Genomic DNA, 27,336 nt, shown 5'->3' with positions numbered 1-27,336 from the left:
CACAGAAAATGCGCCCATAATCGACAGGAAACCAACAACAGACGTCTAACAGTTAACCATGATTGAATCACGCGGTCGTGTTCTCATCCCTTGCCCGCACTCTGTGTAGTGGGTTTAACATTTAATCAAAGTGGTGTATGCACAAACCGAACCTCCTCTCTTGTTTAATTCTATCGTTGTCAGTATGCACTGTATAACATAAGCGATCACGCGTGCCTCCGCATGAACGACAGGAAAATATATATATATATATATATATATATATATATATATATATATATATATATATATAGAGAGAGAGAGAGAGAGAGAGAGAGCAGTGCGCGAAAGTTAGTGTCACCCAACAAATTTGGTGCTTGAAAACCCTCTACCTGGTTACGAGCCTCTCAATGTCACACGACGCTGATGTTTTATATGTAATAATTAGCCACCTGCCTTTCATTTGCTACTTTAAGGGCTCCTGGTATGCGTTCAGTGTTGGCTCTGAAGGTTACCTGAAGATCCTGGACAACACAACCTTCTTGACTGACCCGCAATCCCGCAAGGAGATTCGTGTAAGTCATGTTGCTTTAAAAGTACTGAATGCTGGGCTCGTCAGTATGTCAAATTGTTTTGCTAAATATTCTGTGATTATTGAGATAATTTTGTGTACATTTGTAAGCAAAGACAAAGGCAGCTTCCTAGGCTTCAACACTATGCGCTGTTTACTTGTCTCAGTTTCGTCACAAATTTTGATACGCAGTGGTCGGACACAATTCGTGTCATGGAGCGCACCATTTGTCAATCCGTGTGATTAAATTACTCTGTTTTGAAATTGTTTGATTGAAATAAGTGCAATTGTTTCAATTAGTCAAGGTCAAGCTCAAACTTCTGAGTGCATGTTACATTCATCGATCTGTGCTACAATGAGGAAAGCAACGATAATCTGACAGCTAAGGTGACGACACCGCTATAACAAAGAAAATTCGGTGAAGTCACTGATATTTCAGCGAATGACCAACACTTTATGGTTGTTTTTAATGGCTAATTTGTAAATAATCTTGAATTAAACCTCGCAATGTCTTGCCATGCGATGGAGTAGGGCTGCTCTTTTTATAAAACAAGAATTATCATTCACAAAATCTGCAGTATGTCACTAAATTACGGCACACAGCCAGCGGATAGCATGTGAGAAAGAGATGTTGGCTACGTAAGCAGGTGTCTACTGCTACGCTTCTCTGATGTGTTGACTCAGGTTTCCTCACTGAACAAACGTAGAGAGTTACAAAAGAGCGGCTTATTCTTCTCGCCAGGTTCGATACCTATTTAGCCAGGTTTAGTCAGGTTTTATGAAGTATGACGTGTAAGCACACGCATGTGGCAAGGCATTGTCTATGGCGCATGACACCATGCTGATACGTAATTATGGTGTCCGCATTCAGTGCCATTGACAGCTTCAGCGTCTCAAGATCTCATCACCAGCTCTGCTTATGTCGCATATATACACTAGTATACCATCGCTATGCGCTAAATCTATTATAGGTGACCCATCGAGATAGCCCAGTGACTATGGCGGTGCGTTGCTGAGAATGGGGGATGTCGCGGGTTCGCACGCGGCCGCGGCAGCCGCTTTCAGACGGGCGCGAAATGCAAAAACGCTCGTGCACCTTAAAGTGCCCCAGGTGGTCAAAATTAATCTGGAGTCCTCTCCCCCTACAGCATACCTCACAATCAAATGCTGTTCTGCCATCTTAAAACCCCATTATTATTATTATTATTATTATTATTATTATTATTATTATTATTATTATTATTATTATTATTATTATTATTATTATTATTATTATGTGCACCTGTACATGTCTTTGCACATCTGTTCGCATACTTTCGAGTGAGTGCTACTGGGTATAACACAGATAGGCGTGCATATAGTAACTTCCACGTAATATATACAGGAACACTATCTTCAGATGACTCCCCTGTTCCCTCCTAAACTAAACCACTTGTTGCGATGCATTATGCCTAACTACGTGGCAATGTGGTCTCGTAAGCTCTGTACAGCAGGAACTGCACATGCACGTGTCAATGTCAAAAAAGAAATAAAAAACGAAACTTACGCATATCTGTGCATACTTTGAACAAAATTAACACACTGGGCCTCAAATGTCCTCCACTCACTGAATTTCACCTATTGTCCCTTGGCTTGTTTCATCCCCTTTAATTCCTAAAAGCTACCACTAAAACGGTGACATATGGCTTGAATTATTATGTGCTCGGCCGCCTGGTGAGAGGTAGTGTGTTTTATAATTAGGGACCTTAGTGCATGTAGCGACCTGGTGACAGTGTGGCACTACTCAGCATAATCATGGACCACCGTGATCTCCGGCGTGGAGCAACACGCCACGCCAGAAATTTCGGAGGCCATATAGCAGCTAGCTATATTGATTGTTGCGGCTAATGATGAGCTTTGGTGGTGAAGCAGCACACTGACAAAGACAAAAGAAAACACAACACTCGCTGCTTCTTTTATTTTTATTTTGTAGTGTCATGTTTTCTAGTGTGTCTTCACATTGTCCTTGTATGTGCGCTGCATCACCACCACCATATAAAGTTTGCAGATGATATCTTGCGGGCAGACGCATTCCCACACCTCGAAAACACTTGCGAGCCTGTGATGCGGTGGCATAAGCAGTGTTTTGCTGAAATAAAATAAAACCACATTTGTTTGTTTTCTTCTGTCAGGTGGCAACTGTCTTCCAGAAGGAAGGCCCTCCACCGGCGGAAAAGGTGGCCACTTGGATCATCGCAGCAAGCGCTTTCTCTGGCCTCATCCTCTTCTCTCTGATTATTGCTGGACTGGTTCACGTATGTATATACTAACCTGAATGAGCTTCGACATCAACATACCAGCAATAACTGGTATTGATACCTTTAATGTTTACACTGTTAAAAACCCTCGGAACACCCGGTTAAATTTAACAAATAACGAACAGAAGCTTTCTGCACAGTTACATCATAGCTTTATGGGTAAATTTTAATACGAAAGAAACAAGAACTGCTAAACATACGAGCCCGAAGCACGTGGTGTGTTTCTTTCAAATTACCAATGTTTTACTGTGGGACAAAGTTGCATTTCTTTTTCTTGGTAATGTAGGTGGGTGCCTAACACACGTACGCGACCGAAAGCTTTCCAGATTCGCAAGATGCACCAAGTACCCTGCTACTTCAGCTTTTACAGCTTTTACAATGACTTTTTGTCGGGTTTGTTGGTTGTTTTCAATGAAGTGTTTTAATGAACATTCATGTTTTGAACCCCTACAAGAGACGAAAATGCCTCGCCTCTTTATATATATATATATATATATATATATATATATATATATATATATATATATATATATATATATATATATATATATATATATATATATATATATGAACGAGAAGAAAGGAGGTTCACCGAGAGGCCCGATTTTTATTAATCATATCATCAGAAGTTAATGAACAAAGACACCAAGGACAACATAGGGGACACTGTACTTATTAAATTAAAGAAATGATAAATTGATGGAAATGAAAACGAAAACAACTTACGAAAACAACTTACGAAAACAACTTGCCGCAGGTGGGGAGTGATTTCTCGTCTTCACTTACGAGCTACCGAGGCGCCATTTTCCATCCTTTTTCTGGGTTTTTTATGTCTTACTACTAGAACTAACCCTGAGAGTGTAAGCCAGCGCCACCACTCGTAAACTTTGGCGGCGGATGTGGAACATTCTTTCTGCTGCAGGCGTCACAAGTACGTTATCTTCTTGGGTGAAAGCAATTGGTCGATAAACCGACACATGCTACCTGAAGTCGTCAATCTTGCCAGATTTGAGACCCTCGTTATGTAACGAACAAGAAACAAGGGGATTAACCAAGGGGCCCGACTTTATTAATCATATCATAAGAAGCCAACAAAGACACAAAGAACAACACAGGGGAAATTCCTTGTACTTATTAATTGAACTAACGAAGTGATAAATTAATTGATATGGAAGTGGATGATCCACTTTCACAAAGCACTCCCAAGGCTCCATTTTAGCAGCGCTTTTCCATCATGAACGTTTTCCAACACGCCCAACTGACAGCTATTCTAAATGATTTTTTTTTTCTAGTACAAAGGGCCCTTTTCCATCTGTTAATAACACTTTGCTAAGAAAAACGCTTTGTCCTGTGTTTTTCCTAAGCCTTCATTTTAGCAGCGCTTTTCCATCATGAACCAACACATCTAACTGACAGTTATTCTACATGGGATTTTTCGTTTGAAAATTTTCAGCTGTTTTCACGCCGTGCAGCAGTTTGATATTTTACAGACACGATCGTGAGCATGCATGCTCTACCACTGCGCTCTGTCTGTTGGCAATGCTTAATCATGGTAAGAGGCCCTCTAAACAATAAAATTTATCAAAATCACTTCAGTGAATACCAAGTAAACCTCTGTATTTTTTTACAACTTCACAGGTACATAGTACTTGCTTGGCAGCCTCAGAGATCGCATTTTGCACGCAGTGAAAGGCTCAAAATGTTCTGTACATCTCATTTCCCTGCAGTTGGGCTTCTTCCGCCGGCGACAGCGCGAGGCGCTGGAGAAGCTTCTGCAGGAGGAGAACGACAATGAGTGGAACGAGTTCACTGTTACGAAAGCCGACGTGGAGGCTGAGAAGGAGTTTTTCCGCAAGAGCATGATGATGGGTGCCGCCGACCTGAAAGTGCTCCAGGAACAGATAGAAGGCAGTACCGAAGATGTCAAGGATCTTGGCTGAGCATGACTAGCATAACTGCTGGTTGAAAAGCGGCACATCAAGGCCTTGAACGATTCAGCACATGTTGTATTAATATGGCAACAAGTGAAGTGCAAAGTGTGACCTCTAAACTTTTCGTCGTCCAGCGGCGACGGTTCTGGGACACCTTGCGCCTCTCATTTGAGACTATTCCCTGCGATGCACACAGGAGACTGCACCAAGCTCAGTGGTGTGCTTGCTACCTGTACGATTTGTGGTGACAATGTTCTGTTGGACTTACTCTTTCCTTTCTTCTTGCTCTGTGCCCATTGCTTTGGAAAGTAAAAAAAAAAAAAAACAAGACAGATGCAGAACTATAAGAGGAACGTGCTGTAAAATATTTAATCTAGGTCATGACAGTGCAGAACATTACTCTGACGGAGTGCTTTCCTGTTGGCCTCAATGCGAGCTCAGCATAAGAGTAAAAGGTACATTGCAGTATACAAATTAATGGATATAAAATGCTTCCACGGTTCAAAATAGCCCAAAGTGCTCATTACTGACAAGATGCATGTCTCTTCAAGCCTGCAGATCCACATTGTGATTTTTGCAAGTTTCAACTGTACATTGCCAGTTTGTATGGAAAACCTTGGTAACAGTGACCTGAACACACTATGAACGTGTACCTATACTTAAGAATAATTTTCCATAGTCTATGGCTAAAATATTTGTTAGTCTACCAGTCTTGCATGTTGAAACAGTACAACTGTAGTGCAGAACGAGATATGGTGAACCAGTAGCACATATAAACACTTTCTACTTCTCAGCCTTATTATAAAAGTGCAAGGACAAATGATTGAAGCATTAACGTAATTCAACTACTCATACCAAGCTTGATATCAGATATATGGCATGCAGAAGGAAGAATGCCACTATCAATACTTAGTGCTTGCCAGCAGTGATTTCATTAGTTCATGAGTGCTTAACACTCTCAAGGCCTTGAATGACAACATGATTAGTTTTATCTTCCTTTTGCCTGCAATCCATACGTGATTGTGCGCATATGCAGTAGCCTAACAAACACATACTGACAGGTAGCAAATGCTAAAGGCAGCCAAAAATAATTTTGAGGCAGTTTGTGAGAAAATTTAATTTCCTTTATTTCCATGCACTTCATGTGCAAAATTCTGCTGTTCCATGAGCATAAAGTCAATTTATTTTAGCTTTTCTACTGGAAGTAATATTTCATTATGTTCACATACGGTGCCGCTTAATTCCTTAAAGAAGCAGGAGCTGTGCTTGGTAGCTGTGCAAGGATAAAATTGGCAGTCAACATGCTGTTGCAATATATGGTGTGCCCCTTTTGACGTGCGAGTGTGGCACTTGCTCACGTGGTGCTCACGTGGTGAATTATAAACCAAAATTTATTGAATAGGCTTCACCAATATCAAGACACTATCAACACAACCCTTGTGCGTATTGCAATTCATTATACCATATGTCCCTGCTAATGTTATCCATGCTGCTCAATGAAGAAAGCTACTTAAAAAACACGGTGCAAGATACAATTAAAAGGGCTACGGTATTTGGCAGTCACAGGTCTAACAACTGAACACTGCAGGTCTTACAATATTATCTCGCACTGTGTCCTCTGAATATTTTTTTTTGTTAAGCATCTTGGCTAATATTAGCTGGGACACCCTGTATGCAGGTATGAGTGAATGCCTTTGCTATGTGTAACAGAATATGTGGTTTGTGCATAATAATTCCATTATAAGTCAAGCAAGGATTGTGGATCCACAACTAATCAGTTGATGAACACACTTGACTTCAGGCAGTACATAATTAATGAAAGGATGGGTGATGATTCATGCTGTGTACTTATAGTCTGTATTACTGCAGTGGTCTCATTTTACTAAGCATTAAATAGTTAATGATAGTAATATTTATTTGCATAGTATATATAATATACACGAACATGCTCATGTATTGTATGTGGTCATGTACTGATTGCAACAAGTAATGGTCTTTCCTTGTTCATTCTATATGCAAAGTCTAGTTGAATGCGTTCCATAGTAACTAGTCCTGCGAGAATTATATACTAACAGTAGTGTTATCTGCAAGTGGGAAAAGCCAAAGTACCTGCTCTTTGAGTGCCCATAGAATGATCATTGGGTCATAATTCAGAAAATTTACCACTGCTAGCAAAAGTTTGGTGAATCATACAGCACCAAATCAACGTTGCCATAACAGACTCGCTTGAATAAATATGTGCTATGTGCCAATTTCATCACAAGTAGAAGACAACACTGTGTGTCATTTGAGGCAAGACACTAGTGCTATTTACAGTATTAAGACATGCTAGGTGGTCATAGTTTTTTTTTTTTTTTACCCTTACAACAGTGTCATATTTTTTAACACCAAGCAATGCTTTATAACCATGCATACCCCAAACAATAGACCATGTTAACAGCCTTTGGAAGCATTCCACATTATTTTGTTTTCTGTTACAATTGCAAGTTTGTATCAGAAGTCATCTTTATGGATCTTCATGTTTTCACATTTCCCCATAACTAGAGTGAGTGGTGATATGCTGAACAGGATTGCACTGTATCTGTGATGTGTGCGCACAGCTTTATTCAAGAGCAATGGTCATCTTTTCTTGCTGTGCTAACTTTGTGATTTGTATTTCACAATTTTTTTTAACACACTAAACATGTCTTGTGCCTGTTCTGTGATGTCCTGTTAGCTTACTTATGTTGCCCATGTAATGAGTCATTTATGCCTTAAGAAAGCAATCATGCAAACCACCAATGTGAACTTCAGATTCAACTTTGCATGATGATTACAGATATTTATTACCCTGTTCTAGTGCCACCTTCACATGGCCCACAACATGAATGTCACATTCATACCATGTCCTGCTAGTGATAATCTAATACAAGTTACAGAAGAGTGGTGCAGTAGTCTTTTCATTCTAGAGAACCTGAAGATTCCCCTGGATGCTCCAACTGGTTTTGAGCTGCCACTTGTGCATGCACTTTGTGATGGTATGTTCACAACAACCATTCAATGCAATTGGAACTAGTTGCAAATTGCGCAACTGTTCACAAGAAAGAGGGCGAACCAGCTGTTTGTGGATATGTAAATAAAGTTACAAATCACTTGACTAGGCCACCTATATTTTGCAGCATTTGCTCCTCCAGGTAAAATGAGGTCTGAGACACAGTGTGACACGAATCTTTAATTGAGCTAAAATGACTTTCATTTAGGGGTAGTAAATCATAACATTAATAGCACTATCAACCTCAGGTCTATTTTAGTCGGGCACAAAAGTTATGAGATAATGTTGCAGCATCAAAATTGTTGCTGTTACAGGTATAATGTCTACGCGTTACTTCAAATAAAAAAATACCAATAGTCTCAAGGTTCTTCACAGACTTGAGTCATTTACCGCAATAAGCAGTTGACCTGAAGTTCTCATCACTCACTCCACTTCACTCACTGCTTCTGCAAGGGTTTGGTCCTCACCCAGGTGTTCTCTGAATGTTCACTCATTGAGCACTGATTTTCAGTCATAGCTTCTGTAGTACAATCTTCTTCTTCAGCTAACCTTCAACTTCAATTACTACATTTTGGCACTTAATTGCACCAGTTAGGACTGTCTCACGCCTTTGAAATTTTACAATTCTTATTTTCACCCCCCCCCCCCATCTCGAATCTTTGTATTCCAAACTTTCTGTACATCTTCCCGTTTGCTGGTGACAACCACTGAACTTTGGTGCAATCAGCAGGATGTTACTTAGAGACCAAACCAGTTTCATAGGACTTGACTGCTTATCGCAGTGAATTTATGTCACTGTAATGAACACAACACTAAAAACAAAATCAGTCCATTAATGTACTGCACTCTTGTAGACTGCCAAAACAAACATGACAAAATTTTCTTAATAAAACAGTAGACTTTATTCTGGCTCTCTAATACTCTTACAAAAAGGTGTGTGAATATAACAGCATTGTAGAAAGACCTAACTGCAATATTTTCATGTTGAACTTTGCTACATGAAATCTATGCATGATGGCAAATTTGAGAAGCCTGATACAGCGCTCAACTACAAGGCAACATATTCTGGCTGCAATGAGAATGAAATCAATACATGATGAGCAATGAACACAAGAAACACACTGACAATCGTATGAACTGTCATAAATAACAGATGATCAATCACCCTGTACACTTGTCCCCACATATATGATCCATGAATTTTAAGTCATAACTCAGCAGCACAATGGCTGCATGCATGGTTTTGTGTACATGCATGATTACATGATGTTGGGCATAATCACTGATATACCAGACCCTTGTCCAAAATTAGAAAAAACAGCAACCACAAAATGCAGACAGCAATAAATCTACTACATGACCTATTAGAACAAGGAAAAGGAATAATATTAGTCTCGAAAATCTCCTAAGCTATGCCACTTGATCCCTGAAGATGTGAAACAAAAAACTTGGACATCTGCCTCAAAAACTAGCTAAACACCTAAATATCTTATAAAAGCAACTGTACCACATAGCTATTCTCTGTTACTACAGTTAATAACGTATCAAACTACACAGAAGTATCAGAAAAAGGTGTGTAGCATCAGAGGAATTGCAATATCTTAAAATGATAAAACATGAGGTGAAGTTTGACACTAACAGAGCCATGTTGATACTGCTACCAGATGTAGCACACAGATTCACATGACAGTGAGGTAAAGTTAACATAAGTAATATTTGATTACTAATTCTTTGCTGAATACCATTGCTGCATACATGGAGCCCATTCTTGGTGCACATTGTTGTTCACAATTGTTGTAAAATAAATATATTCCTCGCACTTACATGTGACAGAATAGAAGGGGAATACCTGACAGCTTGTGGAAACTTTGTGCACCTAGCCACAATGCCTTCAGTTACCTTTCTTTACTTCTGACTGTCTTTCACTCAACTTTTACAACCTTTGGATTGCTTTCACTTATGCATGAGATTTGCTTATACAGTCCCGACACCTTACTGAAAAAACATATGCACACCATAGGTTAGACACCTAACAATCCCATATGACCGCGTGAGAGAATATAGAAGCATTTATGTAAAATCTCACATGATTATACGGCACGAATGAGTATGTGTTTTGTGGGGCACTTAAGATGCTTTTTATTGAGGCAGTCTGTAGAGTTTCCAGTCCATAACTTCACACATGTTTGCTTCTCTGGATAAGTCTTCAGTACAGCCCATTTCTCACACCACCACTCTTTGCTGCAGCAAATCAACAGTGTCCAGCACCACAGACCATGATTACCACTGCCATTTCTTAAACCATGAAGTTTAAGAAAGCTTTGACTAAGTGTTCTCTTTTGTATCAAGCCTATCTCTCAAAATGTCGAGTGTATCAACATGGCTATGGTTTTCATACTCACCCGTGAGTTTTTCTTCTTTCTTTTTTGTAATCTATACACCAGTTTCTTCTACAAGATCTATATACATCTTTATCTGCTTAAATGTAGAAGGACACAATAGTGAATAATAATATCATTCACACAAAGCTTCTTAAAAAGCCAAAACATAGCACCCTTCTCAAGGAACTTAACTCGCAGCAACAATAGAAGGACACAAGAACACAGCAGCTCCAAGTATGCCTGCCGCATTAGGACAATATAGAAGACCCCTTTACACAGCTGTTAACAAAGTGTTTTTAAGCAGCCGTATCATAATTTTCATGATAAATATATTCTGTACAATATGAGCCAAAAAATTTAGGTTGCTGCATGCCATGCAGGTCAAACTAAAAAAAAATAAAACAAAGCGTAATGAGAGGACTAGGGCTGGAATGACATTTTTTCTGAGGAAGCATTAACTTTCATTATATTTGCCATGACAAGTGGTTGGTATGTTTACAGTCCTGCACGCATGCATACAACAGCAGCTCAGCAGAAAACAAACTAAGCGACCTTGAAATTTGTGAAACGGAACTGTTAAGAAAAAGAAACATTCCAGCCCAGGTCCCAAATACAGCCAGCACCTCTAGCACATATGCTCATCAAGAAGTTTTCTATAAGGCACAATTGTGGTATCAGCTATTTAAGTAGAGATCACAGGATATCATCACGAAACCACAAACACCAGTACAACCATACACAACCTTGTTCTAGCAATCAGCCATAGTTGCGCATGTGTCAAAGGCTTCAGTTCACTGTTGGCAGTGATAGACTTGATTCTACAAGGAACGACTGAAGAAGTAGCCACATCATAAAACTACGCTAATCGAGCATGCAACACAGGTGTGCCTCTATTCAAGATGATGCTGATCAAAGGCCTCAGATGCAGTCATGCTAGACTGAATACAACCAGACATGGCACTTTCTGTATCCATACCCTATGTACACCATGCACTGCAAATGAACATAGTCAAGGCTAGTTTTGTGAATGGAACAAAACAAAGATGTCCCCATGGAACAATGGAAATAACTACATACTGTACAACAATGTAACCTTATTTCCCACAGAACTAGAAATAACCTCGTTTGTAGAAATACTACTACAATGTGATCCCTATGAAACCAAGCAATACAATGTACTACATAAACCATCTCTTGATGTATATCTGTGACCGCAAGTTGCTACGTGCATAAAGTACTTTGTTGCATTTGTGTTCATCCAAGAAAGACAAGCTTCATTAGCAACTGTAGCAACTATGGATGGATGGCAGATACACAGTAGCAGATTTAAAGGGACCCTGAACCACTTTCTATTGAAGTGGAGAAAGGCAGCTGAAGTGAAAATAGGCTATTTCAGAAATACTTTGCCGCAAAAAGTACTTCAATGTGTCAAGCAGACGCGGAGTTATTGGAAATCAAATACGGCCTCTGCTGTGCTCCTGTTCCTTCTTCAATGCCTTGCACTGCGAAGGCTATGGCGCAGTTGGGCGTGCCCACCTTCTATATGTCACCTTCTATATGTCACCGGAGTGCACAGTTCAAATTTTATTTTGGATGTTAACGTAGACGCCACGACCTCCGCCTTTGGTGCCTACGACGCGAAAAACATAATCCGAACGCGGTTGTCCTCAGCGAGCCGCAGTGCACTTAGCCAGTGGACTCGTGGCGGCACCCTGCAGCGGCCGCCATATCTACGCCATGTAGCCAACCGCAGCTTGATGTCAGCTATCAGCCAATAACAGCGGTCTAAAGGAATGACAAAATAAAGCATCCGATGACAAAATAAAGTGTCCAGAAGAGAGTGAGGACAGGGCCTTCTGCTGAAACGAGAGCGTTTGAGAGAAACGTGATGTCGCGATCCACTTGCGAGCTCCATGCACCGTGTACGACAGCAAAACTTGGCTGAGATGTTCACAGCAGCACATGCGACCTGCAGACTATGTTATTATACCAAGCTCGAGGGGTGGTTCAGGGCCCTTTTAAAGCATCAGACAGCTCAAAAGCATTTGTTCAGCTATTCTACAAGCAAGAGTTAAATGCATGCACAGACCAGCGGTGCACCTACGTTCGGGTTTGAATTTCTGCTTCTTCATAAAGACCTCATAAAATAGATACCTTGACATATATTACATGATGCATCCATTAGATGTGCCATAAAATATTGAAATGCCCTGAGCCATGCTAATCAAATATTCTCTTTGATTGCTCCAATTACTTTACCATTCGATACCTAAGGGCCTGCAGATGCTATATATTCAGGCAGTTGTTGCTATAAAGAAGTGACAATAGGAGAATCTGGCAGTGTTTCAAATGCTCTGGAGCACTCCAAAGCTGTTATTTCAAGCAAAATTGCATGTATCAAACAGCAGCAACACAAAATGCAAGAAGCTCTTCCAAACATAGCCATTTGTGTTTTAATGTTGTACCCTTACTTCCGTGTTACCGATTTTACACCATCATCTGTCTTACACAACCAAAGAAAATATTCCCCAAGAAAACCATGTACAACCAACTGGAATGTCAGAAGAACTATCCTATTGCTCTGACTTCTAATGGTCCTAATTTAATGCAGATTGTCAGCTTTGTCCAAGATCCTAAAACAAGGCTGTACTGTGTGCTAAGGGCAACATGTCAAAGCAGAGCACAGAACAGTGCGTTAGGAGGCAGACAACATAGCTAGATACCACAGGTGAAGTTCCCCAGGCAACATGACGACAATGTGACTAGCACAGATGCAATGCTTGAGCATGCTTAGGAATGGCAAACCACCAGCTAGGCTTGTCTCAGGGGTTTTCCGAGCTGAGGAGACTTGTACGGGCTTCGGGGTCATCTGATGGAATGCTGGGCAGAGCCTCTGTTGTGGGTGAATGCGGTGCACTGCTAGCTGCTAAGGACTCCCGTTTCGAGCGTTCCAGTTCTTCTTTGGCTTCTCTCCTGAAGAAGCCACACTGCAGCAAAAAGTTGCACATAGAGAAAGGAAGTTCATACAACATTCCTAAAGTGGCAATAATAACACTTCATCTCGTCAATTTAATTCCGTACAGTGAATGATATGAGCCGTGTCAGCAAATCAAAAATGCAAACTAAATGCATGTTGCAGGATGTGGGCAAGGGTTTGCCGATAGCAAGCTGCTAACTGTTTGATTCAACCAAAGTCACGCACAGAGCAATTAGAGCCCAACAATTGACAGTCCTCTCTTCTGCTTTTCGTTCTTGGTTGACCGACATGGCTCATAGCTTTTGCTACTAGTGAGGTGAAGTATTGGCATGCCAATGTGTTTTTGCTGAGTGAATGGATAACCAGCACCACAGAAGCAAAAGTTGAACGATGCATGTGAAGACATTTAATTCACAGTGACTGCATGGAAAAAGAACAATGCACGTCCTCTTTTTCTTTATTATTCAGGCACTTTGCAACTAGCAGAACTGAGTACACAATATAGCAAACTCCGCTATGCCAGGAGAATGCTAGCAATGTCCATAGCATACTGTAATATGAGCGAGCGTGGCATAATCAGCACGAGAAGTGCAACCTCAGTTGCCTCTCACTGGCAGCAAGAACTATGCATACAGTGATTTATGAAATGAAACATGATAGCACACACTTGTGTTAGCAACATAACAGCTAAAAATTTTCTGTATAATATGGTAGCATAGAGATGATGTAGGACAATTATAACAGAACCAAAAAGGACCTCCTGTGTTTCCCTCCTCTTTTTGTCCTGTGTCATTTCTGCACTACCAATGTGACTCTGCTTTGCCAGGTAAACTGGCAATCAACTCTACAAACCTTAGTAGCTGCCTAAGTTTGTGTTACTGCAAAAGAGCTTGCATTGCACTGCTATACTGTGGGGATTCAGATGCCCTTCACACACCTCATCCCCCAGCTCATGCGTGGTGCATAGCTTGATCTCCAGGAACTGCTGCCTTGGTGGTAACATGGCAGACATGAATAGTGTGCTGGAGCTACTTTCCCATGCAAACTGTGCTTCTCTCTCCCAGTATCAAGGCACAATGCGAGCACACATCACCAGGATGCACCCCGATTGGCTGCCCGAGTGGCGGCCCCTCCATCAAAGCTCTCTTCCATTGAGCGCTTCATGTCGCAACAGATGCTGAGGTCCATAAGTTGGTTACATGAGCCCTTGGCTCCCCTGACTTCTCAGTCTCGTGCTCAGTGGACCGCTACCCGGAAAGCCCTAGCACAGTGGACAGTAGTACATTTTGCAGTGAGCCTTTGCCCGTGAACACGGTGACTCTCACACTGTAGTGTATTTTGGGTTAATAAACTGTCTTTGTTGGTGTTCCCATACCAGAGCCTTCCCTTCACTGTGTTGGAGAATCGACGAACCCTGCAGTTGAGCCTCTGTACATTACGAAGTGGAGGAGCATTGTGCCCTTGCCTAGCCGCCCCATGCAGACCCCATCTCTACAACACGTACATTTTGCTAACTGTACCTCAATCCTACAGGCACAGTACTCTCATCTTTAGGTAGAAATGAAATGTTGCTGCAGTAACACTGAAGTACATTTGCAGGGTAGTTAAACATGCTGTGCTACACGGGGTGTTCACAAGAGTTAACAAAATAGTTATGGGTCATTATTAATGAAGCCAGTATTATCTTGCATCACAAAAGTGGAGAGGTTTTTGTCATCCTTAAAATTTATTCAGGACCCAATGTTGTAGCGAGGTCTGTACTAACGTTTTGGTGTATCATCCACAAATTTTTGCAGAAACTGCTAATGCACATCTTTAAGGTAGCTAGGGGGCCATCTACAATTTCTTTGTCTTATGGATGCAGGGCTTATGCATTGGTTCTCTAAAACTCATTTGTTCCTTCCCCCTGCCTCACAAGGAATCCATATGAAGGCCAACAGACAATTAAGCCAAATAGGGACACAGTTCCTTTTGGTGGCAAGTTGTCATTCCTTCTGTTGTCATTTCTCTATACTTTATTTATAAGACATGTCTAGCTTTATGACAAAGTTATTCTTCATCCGTAATTATTTGTATGTGTCATAGAAAAAGTAGTTATGTGGATTCTACATGCTGTCAATAACCAGTTAAAGCAAAGCATTCTTTGGTGTTTACATGGAATGCTGTTCTTGTTCAGCAACCATTATTATTATTATTAGATATGAAAACATACAAGTACACAAAGGAAACAGGGAGGGATAAAGCTGACAACTGCCACTGAGAGGGGCACAATTGAATGAAATTGACGAGATTAAGTATAAATCACACAACGAATTTGGACAAGTTCTCACCAGGAAGCAACTTGCTTAGCATAAACTAAACTTGTGACCCTCCAACACCCTAGACATACCTGACAGAAACTAGAGTTAATTGCGCACACTACACACCACACCAAACTTGTTCTGCACAATGTGTTTCTCAACATACTTGTTTGCACCTGTGAACAAAACAGTCTAATTGTGCTGCTGTCTTGTCTCTATGTATCGACACCACTCAGCTTTGTTATGAGCGAGTGTGCACTCGTATTCGAAGCCATTCTTTGCTATTCGCTCTGCTCCACTTCGAGTTTCTGCTAAAAATATTCTAACAGTCTCCTCAGTGCTCATCACTGCGACTAAATGCTGCTCCTCGTTGCATTCTTGAGCCCGCATGCACTCACATTGTAAACAACAAGTTCTAAAACCCTTCAACGAAACAAGTCAACCTGATAACTACTACTACAGCATAACCAATAAAGATGGATTAAGCTCCGACTCTTTGTGACCTTTCCATGCAAGACAGTGGCCAGCAGAGCCTTGACGCTTCATGACCCATTGTGCAACACAGCAGTCAGCACTCACAAAGTTCGGTCAAACGTGAAGAAAGATTAGATTGAAAAAAAAAAAACTGTCAATTACTGCTATGCTTCCCTTGGCTTCATCGTGTGTAGGCTATCATATGGTTGTTAGTAGCAATAATCAAGACTGTCTGTTCCCATTTCTTCCCACAAAGGAAGTCACTAGATGACAAATCATGACAGCAATGCTCTGTACCGGGAAGCTAGGAGAACATGTTTTCATACGGCAAGGTGTAGTCTCATTTTGGGAGTCTGCACTCAGCTTAGAATGGTGCCGCTACCTGCATGGCAAAAAAATTATGACGTCCTTCTCGTCCATAGTGTAAGGCTTTTATTACTGAAACAATGGACCATTTCTGAAGTCCTTAAGATAGGCATGGTTTTCCGGGCACACTGTACAACCTTCTGTGTTTTAGAAGCAAGAGATGAAGAGTGCATGTACTGACCTTGTAGAGAACATAAATGATGACCAAGAGCAGAAGCAAGCCTCCCAGCACTATGAGAAGGTAGATCCACCAAGCCAAGGAGGGCGTTGCAGGTGGGCCTTCTTTGACGAGTGAGGTGACAATCTGCACAAATAATGAAAATATAGAGAAGAACAAGCCAAAAGCAGTTAGCAGATGATACATAAGTGATAAGGTACACTGCATGGTACATAAAACTGAAATTCCTTGGCAGTGAATCTGCATAATGTTATAAACACATAACCATAGCGTTCCATAAATTAAAACTATATTTTAGTGTGCATTTGTTCGTGCACATAGTCATTATTAAAACACAAAGTTATATTACTTTCATTGCCCCTCAATCAATTAAGATGAGTAGTCTTGTAAAAAGATGTGGTGTCAAAGCTCTTAGGAACTAAGCTACTGCTTCTATGTCATGTCGTAGCATTACTATGTTCAATACTAGGCAGGGCCTTTGTTTCCAAGATTTTAGTAGCACATTGATTCAATGATAAAAACATTCTTTTTAGCAGTGAGGAGATTTTAACATATAATGCTCAGTGAAAGGTAATTTGCACCTGTTCACAGATCATGTGGCAACAAGTCGATAAAAAAATGTTCATGCAAGACAACAATGACAGTTCAGCATACCATTGCTTGCTTGGGTTGCTGCTTGACATAGTGTGTAAACTCTGTTTCATCCAAGATGGTTAGGGAACCATCTGAGATAATGTCTATGGTGTCTGGAATTCCCTGTTAAAAATATGACACGAAACAAAACAATTATCATAACAGTCAAAATCTGTCTTAAACAGATAAATTTTTTATGTAAAATAATTCACATGTCAATTTTGCCAGAGTAAATCAAGGTAACCTGACAAAAAATGTACATGACACATGTCTGACCCCTTTTCCTCATCCTACAGTAAACTAGCCTATGCAAGAATTGCAAAAAAATAAAATAAAAATACCTGGGCAGTGCACATAAAAACTTGACCGCCATTAATAACTTTGATTTTTATAACACCTAGCAACCAGGCTCACTGTCTTAAAATAAATAAATAAATAAATAAATAAATCATAGTAAGCTACTTAGCTCTGGCCAGCTCACCGAAACTAAACATGCAATTATCTGGACTTCACATTTACATGATTATCAGCAGGTAGTCCTGGCCACTTTGATTAGCAATAACTCGCGCACAGATTCATGCTGTGCAGTGTACATATACTGCAAACTAAACATTCCTCAGAGCCAGCTCAATAAGCTTGCACCAAGCACTTAATTGTACATTTGGCATGTAGAAATCGAGTGCTCGGAACACATTCGTCTGGTTTATTCAGAGCACCACGCTCCCGCTCAGAGCTCTCAGAGGTGCCCTCTTTATAGCTGGAAGCGTGAATGAGGTCCGACAGAATTCCAGTGACGTGGTTGCTCTGATTGATCTACCAGCAGCCCAATTTTCTGCTCCAGCAGGCCTTCCTTTGGCTCTAATCTACAGGCACTAACAACATTGCAAACCATGTTGGAGCCCAGCAGTAACCAGCTAAATGCACCACAAGTCCAGGAAGCTCATTCTTGTTCATGTTGGTTTTGTTTCAGTTAGAACTAACATACGTGTACGCACATGCACACACACACAAGGCCAGCCCGTAAAGCACATAAAGCAATGCAAAAGAGAACACAAAAGCGTAGTTCTACTCACCACTTGCTCCATAATTCGGGTGACATTAATGATCATGTTCAGTTCAATTTTAGCCACCTTGTTCTTATCGGCGAATGGGCCCATCTGGCAGGTGAAGCTCTTGCACTCAGCACCCGAGCAGTCCTGCAGAAAAAGCGAATCCACTCACTCACATGCTTTCCTTAATTTCTTAATAGCTGCCAGTATCACTTCCTTCACCTCCTCATGGTTTATGACTGCCCCATACACTATGGTGCAGGAGAGAGAACTGTTCTGCACTTCTTTAACTTCGGTAAATAAGTGAGCACTGCATGAACTTCAATGAACGCGAGGGTGAATGGAGTACAGTTTTGAGGCAGACAGACAACATTGGTATCTTGGTGCAGCAACAGCCACTTCTTGCTGTAAAATTCGTGGATCTGATACAACAAATTTGTGGATCTCATATCAGTTTTGTTGTACAAAGAGGTGTCAAATTTTACAGTGTGGCATAGTGCATGGCATTGAAGAAAGAAAGTATATGCCCATACTGAAGTACTGTGCAACATGCCCTCCAGCTACACACACTATCTACTTAAAGAACAGTGGCAATGTCATTTGCAACATGCGTGTAGTTCCACAATACTGGCTGGTCCAACAAAACGTCATAGTGTGTCAACTAATTGGTGAGGTCAGTGAATTAGTGGCATTACGAGACTGGTAATGGATGCTATAGCTGTGAGGTTATGTTATGAATGAATGAATTGTGGGGTTTTACGTGCCAAAAGCATGATTTGGCTATGAGGCATGATGTAGTGGGGGACTCCGGGTTAATTATGACCACCAGAGGAAAACTGCGATTTTTCGACCCACGTCTCCCCTTAATGTGCCCCCAATGCACAGTACACAGAAGTTATGTTATCCCAGACCACTACATTATGCAAGTGTATCGTACTACTATTGCTGTCCCTAGATAAGTGCCAACAAAAGCACTGCACGTAGCTAAATGAATGAATGAATGAATTAATTAATTAATGCAGCCTCAAAAATAATTCTCAAATATGCCAGCCTACAAGCATGCTTAGTCCATTCAGCCACATTCAATTTTGCTAATTCAGTAAGTCTACGTCCACTGAACATAATCTTCGTGAAGATCTATCAGGAGTTTGTAATGTTTTTCATGCACTTAATTTAAATTAGCCTAATTAAAATACACCATACACAATCACAAAGTATTAGAGGGGACCAAGAAAGATCAACACAATATGCTCACCAGCGTCAGTGTCTTGATTTGAGCCACTGGAAAGGGACTCCCTAGAATTGCAATAGGCTTTGCTTCCCTGCGCTGCCTTGTGGTAGGTGGCTCTGTGGTGGATGAGGAGCGCTTGCGTAGGCTTGCCACTGAGCTGTTGCAGCTGCCGCCAACTTTAGTTCGACTCCCATCATCAGCCTGGATCAAAGTAAAAGACTGAACTCAATTGAAAGGTCGTGTAAAATACTCAACAGTCATGAGACATGTAGGCCACATCCTCCTCCAGGCGTAGATAGTGTGTAGTCAAATATTGGTTAAATGCTGCATTAATTGCAGAAAATCTCTATGCAACTCTTACTCTTATTTTACTCCACTTCCATCCATGCAGCATGGGTACAGCATTGTTCAGCCTGAGGGCAACATTCTCGTTAGTATTCGTACTCATCATTATCATAATCATCAGTTGTTTTTTCCCCACTGCCGGACGAAGACCTCTCCCTGCGACCTCCAATTACCCCTGTCCTGCACCGATTCCAACTTTTGCCTGCGAATTTCCTAATTTTGTCCCCCCACCTAGTTTTCTGCCGTCCTCGGCACTTGGTACCCATTCTGTAACTCTAATGGTTCACTGGTTATCCATCCTGCGCATTACATGGCCCGCCCAGCTCCATTTCTTTCTCTGAATGTAAATCAGAATATCGGTTATCCCTGTTTGCTCTCTGATCCACACTGCTCTCTTTCCATCTCTTAGCGTTACGCCTAACATTTTTCATCGCAGCACTCTTTACACGGTCCTCTATTTGTTCTCGAGTTTCTTTGACAACCTCCAAGTTTCTGCCCCACATGCTAGCACTCTTATAACAGCTTAAATTTGGCATAGGGATTTCCAGAATAGCTTTTCACTAACAAATATATGCACAGCAGGGTGTCTGCTCATTTGTTTTCTGTTTCTTTTTTTAGGAAAATAAATGTTGAAGTTATAGTGGAATGGACATTATCAAGGTGTTATTTTGTTTCCTTGCAGGTCCTTATAGCCCTGCACATTTACGTTTACATAAGAACGCAAAATGCATTAAATAGTTTCACCAGTCATAAGACTACACAGAAGAATCATACTATTACATGTTAAGAACCTAACAAAAAAATTGTTTTTTTTTTTGCTTGAGCTGTGCAACCCAATTTTTTTTTTTTTTCCAATGCCACATGAAACGTTTTTGTTAGTACAGCTTCTGTCACCAAACATCTGAGCTTAAGCTACAGACATTGCAAATATGCAGTAAACAAAAATTTTCCATGTGTACTAAATTTGTTACAAAGTATATTAATAAATCCATTCAATTCACACATGCTAAAAGAAAGCCAGAATGCACACAAACAATTCCTTGCACCTTTTAATTGAAATTCTGGGAATAAAAGGTTTACAGCTTTCATATACATATGTTAAGAGAAGCGAATGAAGCATGTCATACTGCCAACAGTGGCAGCAGACTGCTCAACACAATGACAGAGAATGTGGTGCTGGAGCCATCACCAAACACTGTCCTGTACAAAGGCAGCAATAGCTCTATACTGCAGAAAACGACACACTGCGATCACAGCTAATCAGTCCCACAGATCATTGTGCACCAGTATGTTCCACTGTTAAAGGGAACACAGACTTAATAGTATTCTGCCTTCGATTATCACCGAGACACGGCATAGAGGCCCACAGAATGACACTTTATGTACAAATGTATGTCTGATAGATAAAATCAGCCGCTGGTTTCTGATAAAGGTAAAGAGATGTTTCAGTTCTATTGGCTTTACTGCTGGCTTAGCGTTCCCTTTAAAGGTGGACTTTAGTGTACCTGCCAGCTCCTTCAAAACATGCTCTACAAGGCTACTAGCACAATATTGACCATCATGCGAGGCACTGCTTTTTACACAAAGCTAGTGCACAATTAATCCTGAATGTACAATTAAGACATGTAGCAACAAATAGCTATTGCACAAGCAGGTAAGCAAGTGAGCAGACTATCAATAACTTAAAAAAAAACTCACCGTCACACTGAGAAGGGTCATAAAATTGGCCTTCTGCCCTACAATCCTGAGTGGTACAGATATTGTAATAGCAACTTTGTCAATTGGACTGTCATAATACTTCACCATCTGGAAGAAAAAAAAAAATCCAACATGAGTGAATACATGTCTCCAAAAGGAACAGTCACCACCTAGCTAAGTCTAGCGAGCAAACATTGTGCACCTAAAGCAAGGAATACAGCTACTGCATGCATCGTGCTTTAATTAAAAAGATCAAGAACATACAGATATACATGAGACACCAATTTTTGATGCCATGGTAAAGAAAATAAATTCTGTAACATACTTTCAATGAAGTTATATTGCAGCACAAAGAAATATGTGTGCAAGATGACTTTAAGTATGCTTTAGTTCCCAGAAAGAAGCTCATAATTAAAATATTTAACACCTTACAAGGGAGAGAGAAAGAGAAAACCTAATGGTACCTGGAGGGGTTAGCATCTGTAAGGTCAAGTTTTGCTTTGTCACAATGGACTTCTATAATTTTCAGTTTGTTATGGCAATGTTCATATTCCTCCACTCACCGTAAAGGTGTGAACCACAGGAACGATATCTGTAGACTTGTTGTAGATTAGCTGGCTTACAGAAGCAGACCTGCACACGAACACAATGTATTAGTAATCATACCTAGTTGTACAGACTCAATTAAACACTTTCAGTACATACACTCAGGAATGAAAGTATAGTAAAACCTCATTAAACTGTACCCGCCTAAACAGTAGTTTCATATTAAAAGTAGCAAAGTCTATTCCCTGCATCAGCGGCCATTGAACATAATATGTTTTGTATCCGGATAACCCGTGACAGCTTATTGCATACATATCGGTTAGCAAGCAGTGTTTGCACTTTTCATAGCGCAATCACGGCAGTAAGTCAGCCAGGCAGAAGAACAAGCCTCAGAGATCAGAACGGCCTCTAAGCGCAAATGCAGAGGGTGCTTGGAAGGGTGAAGCCATAATAATATCAACATCATTTTGGCGCTGAACCAGAGAGCGTTGTGGCTGGCTAGTGGTGGCCTGTCTTGTGGTGTCATGCAAGCTAGGACTCACGTCATACTGATGCTCGGACAAAAACCGGCTGCTCGACTGTGGCATGAAGTCGGCACTGGCATGTGAGAGGGATCTACCATTGACTGCAGTGTGGCATTTGGAATGCAAAGTAGAAGATGCTCGGCAGTGCTGCTGGGACCAGAAAAAGATGTCAGCTACGAGGTTCAACTTTTCGAGGTTCGTCTTTTCGCCATTGTTGCCTCTGTTATTGCTGAAGTGTCGCCTAACGACAGTGACGAGGACAACATGGAAAGTGACAGCACAGGCGAGCCAGGCCTGACAGTAGCAGAAGCTGCATGTTATGTCAGCATCATGCGGGCATTTGCTGAAAAGGAGGGGCTGGCAGAAAAGCTGGCGTGCAGCTTAAAGGAGTTTGAGGCCACTGTCATCTCAGCTAGGCTGCCGCGGCATCAAACAAAAATAACAGACTTTTCTCGTGCAAGAAGAATAAATACTGCATGTTTTTTGCCTTTCCATCACACTTTCTCAGTGTTCCATCTTTGACAAGTAAGTGGGCGATGTCACGCTGTTTCGGTTAAGCAGTACTACTGTTTAGTACGTACTTTTTCTAAGTTCCAGTCAACTACGGTTTAACGCGGTCTCACTGTACACATTATGGTACATTTCAGAAAGCAAAGAAGTGTGAACTGACCCTTGAAGTGCAATGTCACCACGATGGATAAGTGGCAGGGCAATAAGAACATGATCGTTGCTCTGGTCAACATCCAAACTAAGCGTTCTTGCAACGACTTTGATTTCAAGTTTCTTTTCGAGCTTCATAAGGCCCAACTTCACAGCGAATTGAGTCTGAAAACAAGAGAGAATAAAACAATAAATATCAATAATCTTTGTCATTAAGTCTCTTTTCCAAGTATAAAAAGCAGACCTCTACTGCCATATCTGAGTTCATGCAGATAGGGTATCACCAAGGCAAATTAAGCCAATTGCATTTTCCTGACACTAAGGTCCTTTTTGCCACCATGTTGTATCTAACTAAATATGACCATGTAATTATATTTCATGTTATTTAATAATTCTTTAATATTAGTGAAATAAACTGCAGACACAGAAAACACATTGACACCAACAATACGAGCCTATAAACCATAATGTATGCTTACCTCCGCATTGCTGTTCAAAGGATTTCCAACGTCACACATTAGGGTCGAGCTGTTCTTTTTCACACAACTGCCGATGTTTACAATGTCCACATTTTCAGGTAGGTTAATCTCAACTTCAGCGAGGTAGGCAGGCTCAGCCTCGCGGTTTTTCACGATGATGTTCAGGGTGACCGAGTTGTCTCTGCCTACGACCAGAGGCGAGTTGTTCCTGTCAGAAAAGCAATGTTCTAGATAATCCGCATAAAGCCACACATTCAGATGTGTATCACACTTGATTGGACATGCACAATTCTGGAAAAAAGCTGCACGATTCCCAATAGTATATGCTATGAGCATTCGGCCTTCGAAATGTTTGTAAGCCTCCCTGTGTATTGTGCCACAGAACTAGCTTTCTACACAATCTCCATGGCTATGGTATCTGCATGAAGTTGTCTAACTATTTCTTCAAAACTTCTAACAATCTCAAAGGACTAACAGTAGAGATTTAAAAAACTATTTTAGTAAAGAAGGATTTCTTTGAACTTGTTATCAACATTACCACAAGGCAGGTTATATTTGACATTCTAAGCAGTATCATCATCATATAAGTTATCGAAGTGAGACACCAACAGGCGACTTCAAAGTGATGGTACTCAAGAGTGATATTAATTAGGGGTGTATGAATTTCAAAATTTTTGAATATGAATCGAATACAAATACATAGCTTAAAATATCGAATAAAATATTGAATAATGATATGCACACGCATTTATCAGCAAGCTGGGCTAATTTGTTATTTTGGAAAATTGCAATTACATTGGCAATGTTAAAAACTAGGCTAGTAAGCCGTTATACAAAAATATTGTGTATTTGGATCATGTTAACTTGGAAGATTTAATAATTCCCACTAGCTGTCCTTGCCAATCTGCACCTTATTATACCACATCAAATGCCCGTAAAATCAGAGGCATTTGACCCTGTGCCAGTCGTCACTCCACACACTCGCTGGCAAGCAATAATAATAATTTTTAAAAAAGCACCTTTGCTGTTTGTTTGTAAACCCACGCCCCCTTGGTTTGGCCCCCTTGGCTTTCCCACACAGTTTAAATGTCTAGTGGGTAAGTGTGCTTTACAAGCAAAATTTCGCTAGCATCCCGAAATCACAAAATTCAGCACAATATTGCCCCAATATTCTTAGATACGATAGAAACAAACGTTAAGAACCATGTTTGCTCATGCGCAGCCAGTAATATATTGGATTCGATTCGAATATTCGTATCCAACTGAATCGAATGCAATGACTGTATAATGAATGTTATAAGACAATGACCTAGAAGGGCAAACTAACCATAGCACACATACTGTTTAGAGCCAGTCCAGTAAAAAATTATTAAGGGTGCAGGAAACAGAACCTCAGTGCCCCCGTTAATGACAGTTGCCTCCTCAACTTGTTTTGAGCTGCGCACTGGGTTGACAACGTAGGTTAAATCTTTCTCATTCACCAGCAACCTACTGCATGCTGCCTTCTTTTCCAGGAATTTCAGCAATCGCATAGCACACAGTAGCTATTGCTTTTAAGTGAAGCAAGTCTTCTGGCTTGTGACGGCTGCTTGTAATAGTATGACTTGACAGTACCCACAGCTCTTGATCTATTTCCAAACGTAAACTGACCTAGGAACTTTGTGCTGCCCATTCTGAATAAATGTCTACACTTGAATTTGACTAAATATTGTAATGGCAAAAAATTTACCAAAGCTGACATTATTACTAAAATTATGAAAATTATGTCTTTTATTATCTCTACAGGTGACTAAAGGCAATTGACCTTCATAGCAACAAGTCACAGCAAAGTGCCATAAAAACAGGTTGCCCATGAAGAAATATGCCTTCCGGTTTCTTGTATTCAGTGAGCATTTAGAATCAAGCAGTAGATATTGTTTCGTGTCCTCTATTATTGACTATGCAAGTTATAAGCTATAAATTGATAAATGCAATGTTTTGGAATAATTAAGTATGTAATGAAAAGTACCAGCAGTTTTGCAGAGCAACAGCAATCACAGGTACAACAATACAAGACACAGATCATTTTCAGCATGACAAGTGCAGTTGCCTAGATCATTAGAAACACTTAGTTTTTCTTTCTCTCCCCTATTTTATTCTATTACGTTGAATTGTTTGAAATATATGTATGTTAATGCCTTTATGCCAATGAACTGCCTGTTCTCAAATGAAAGCACTAGGCTAACTTTCTGTTTGTGATGGTTTTATATACTATGAGAAGTGCCATGGCAAAGTCTTAAAGGCCCACTAAAGAGTAATGCAACCAGTTTAAACTGATAAATTATTCTTTTAAAACATTATTTTTGTTAATTTCACAGTAAGGTGTTGATTATAAAAACAAAGGAAACAAAGGTCAAAGTTCTAATTTTTTGCATTTCTTGCTAAACACCCCAATGCCAATAAGTCAGTGTGATGTCACATATTTCAAAGGGTTTTTTCGTAGTGTAGCTTGGCAAAAGTTATCGAAACTTGCAGAGTTCAGTCTATAGCTCCTTTGGAACACCCTTTGGAACACAATGTAGTCCATGCTTGCTGATAAAATATTAACTGTACATGAACAGCCGCCGTCAAAATACATGATGTCATGGCAAGCTGGTGTGGGAACTTCAAGATGGAGTTGCCACCTGATCTTTTCTCGCTTACGAAGTCCTTTTTTGCGGTAAGAGTGGCTTTAGTGGTATTGGAAAAGGCTAATTTACAATAACAGCTCATCTAATTTTTCTCTTTAGTGTCCTTTTAAAGCTAATTATAAGACTTACTCATGGCCTTCGATGCTAGCCTTCAATTCCAAGTCTGCATTGCACACGTTGTCGGGGCCACATGCCACTTGGAAAGCAGTCTGCAACATGCAAAAGGGCACAGCTTTATGCACCATGTCTTAATTAAACACGGTCACAGCATCCAAGCATAGCTTAGAACTCTCTAACAAAACAAATCAATCATGAAATGAAATCCAGAACCAGTTTGCTATATTCAGTGCCCCTGCATTTCGAACTATCGATTAATTTGGACTCACCGAACCTGCCCGTTAGTTGAGATGGTAAAGTGACTGCCCTGAAAAGGCAGTCACCCCAGATTCTATCCTCAAACCAGGACAACTTATTCTCAAACTGTGAAGCCTTGGATTTGAGAAATCCATTTCTGTTTAATTTGCATTAGCTTCACAATACTTACAGGCGGACTATAATTTTTCACTTTATGAACTTCCTTCCACTTTGCGTATTTCTGCAGAACTGGTTTGCTATAATCAAGAAACCAAGAAAGCCCGCGTAACATACCCGCATTTTAGTGTTTCATGGGCTTTCTTTCAGGCTCACAAAAAAATTTTATGTAGCACGTATTGCAACAGAAAGCTGGATTGTGAATTTTTGATGATAGTCTCCAATATTCTCATTAACACCTTTGCTCTGATTATATTTGACAAGCTGATTAAATAATAATAAGTTATGTAATTAGGCAAAATACAAAAAATAGTCCAACTTGCTCCAAGTAACTGCAAACGACATTATGTTGGTTATGTGACACTTACATATCTTTAAATGTTGCCACAATTTATGTGGGACACGCGGTGTATACACAGGTCATGTTAGCTTCCCAACTTCAGTAGGCCTTCCGCAACGTGAGTCGTCCTTGATATTTGTCTACCT

The 27,336-nt window shown here is 40.5% G+C and overlaps 2 protein-coding genes across 3 annotated transcripts in view; one reads left to right on the top strand and one right to left on the bottom strand.

Annotated features, from left to right (window-relative positions):
• The window catches only part of LOC142571681 (integrin alpha-9-like), a 61,661-nt gene extending 53,747 nt beyond the window's left edge, over window positions 1-7,914 (top strand). For both annotated transcript variants that reach the window (XM_075680212.1, XM_075680213.1), the window contains exons 25-27: window positions 456-554; window positions 2,722-2,844; window positions 4,575-7,914. In XM_075680212.1, the coding sequence (XP_075536327.1) occupies window positions 456-554; window positions 2,722-2,844; window positions 4,575-4,787 (435 nt within the window). In that variant the 3' untranslated portion in view covers window positions 4,788-7,914. The remainder of the gene's footprint in view (window positions 1-455; window positions 555-2,721; window positions 2,845-4,574) is intronic.
• A 773-nt stretch (window positions 7,915-8,687) lies between these two features.
• Window positions 8,688-27,336, bottom strand: part of LOC142571682 (integrin alpha-9-like) — a 103,643-nt gene continuing 84,994 nt past the window's right edge. Inside the window, exons 18-27 of the mRNA XM_075680215.1 lie at window positions 26,449-26,528; window positions 23,651-23,858; window positions 23,182-23,336; window positions 22,005-22,074; window positions 21,442-21,549; window positions 19,423-19,599; window positions 18,192-18,314; window positions 17,140-17,241; window positions 16,489-16,611; window positions 8,688-13,177 (exon numbers count right to left, since the gene is read on the bottom strand). Coding sequence (XP_075536330.1) covers window positions 13,013-13,177; window positions 16,489-16,611; window positions 17,140-17,241; window positions 18,192-18,314; window positions 19,423-19,599; window positions 21,442-21,549; window positions 22,005-22,074; window positions 23,182-23,336; window positions 23,651-23,858; window positions 26,449-26,528 — 1,311 coding nt within the window. The 3' untranslated portion in view covers window positions 8,688-13,012. The remainder of the gene's footprint in view (window positions 13,178-16,488; window positions 16,612-17,139; window positions 17,242-18,191; window positions 18,315-19,422; window positions 19,600-21,441; window positions 21,550-22,004; window positions 22,075-23,181; window positions 23,337-23,650; window positions 23,859-26,448; window positions 26,529-27,336) is intronic.

The sequence above is a fragment of the Dermacentor variabilis genome, chromosome 2 (genome assembly GCF_050947875.1).
Source record: "Dermacentor variabilis isolate Ectoservices chromosome 2, ASM5094787v1, whole genome shotgun sequence".
Classification (NCBI taxonomy): domain Eukaryota; kingdom Metazoa; phylum Arthropoda; class Arachnida; order Ixodida; family Ixodidae; genus Dermacentor; species Dermacentor variabilis.
This window is presented reverse-complemented; position numbering and strand designations above follow the sequence as displayed.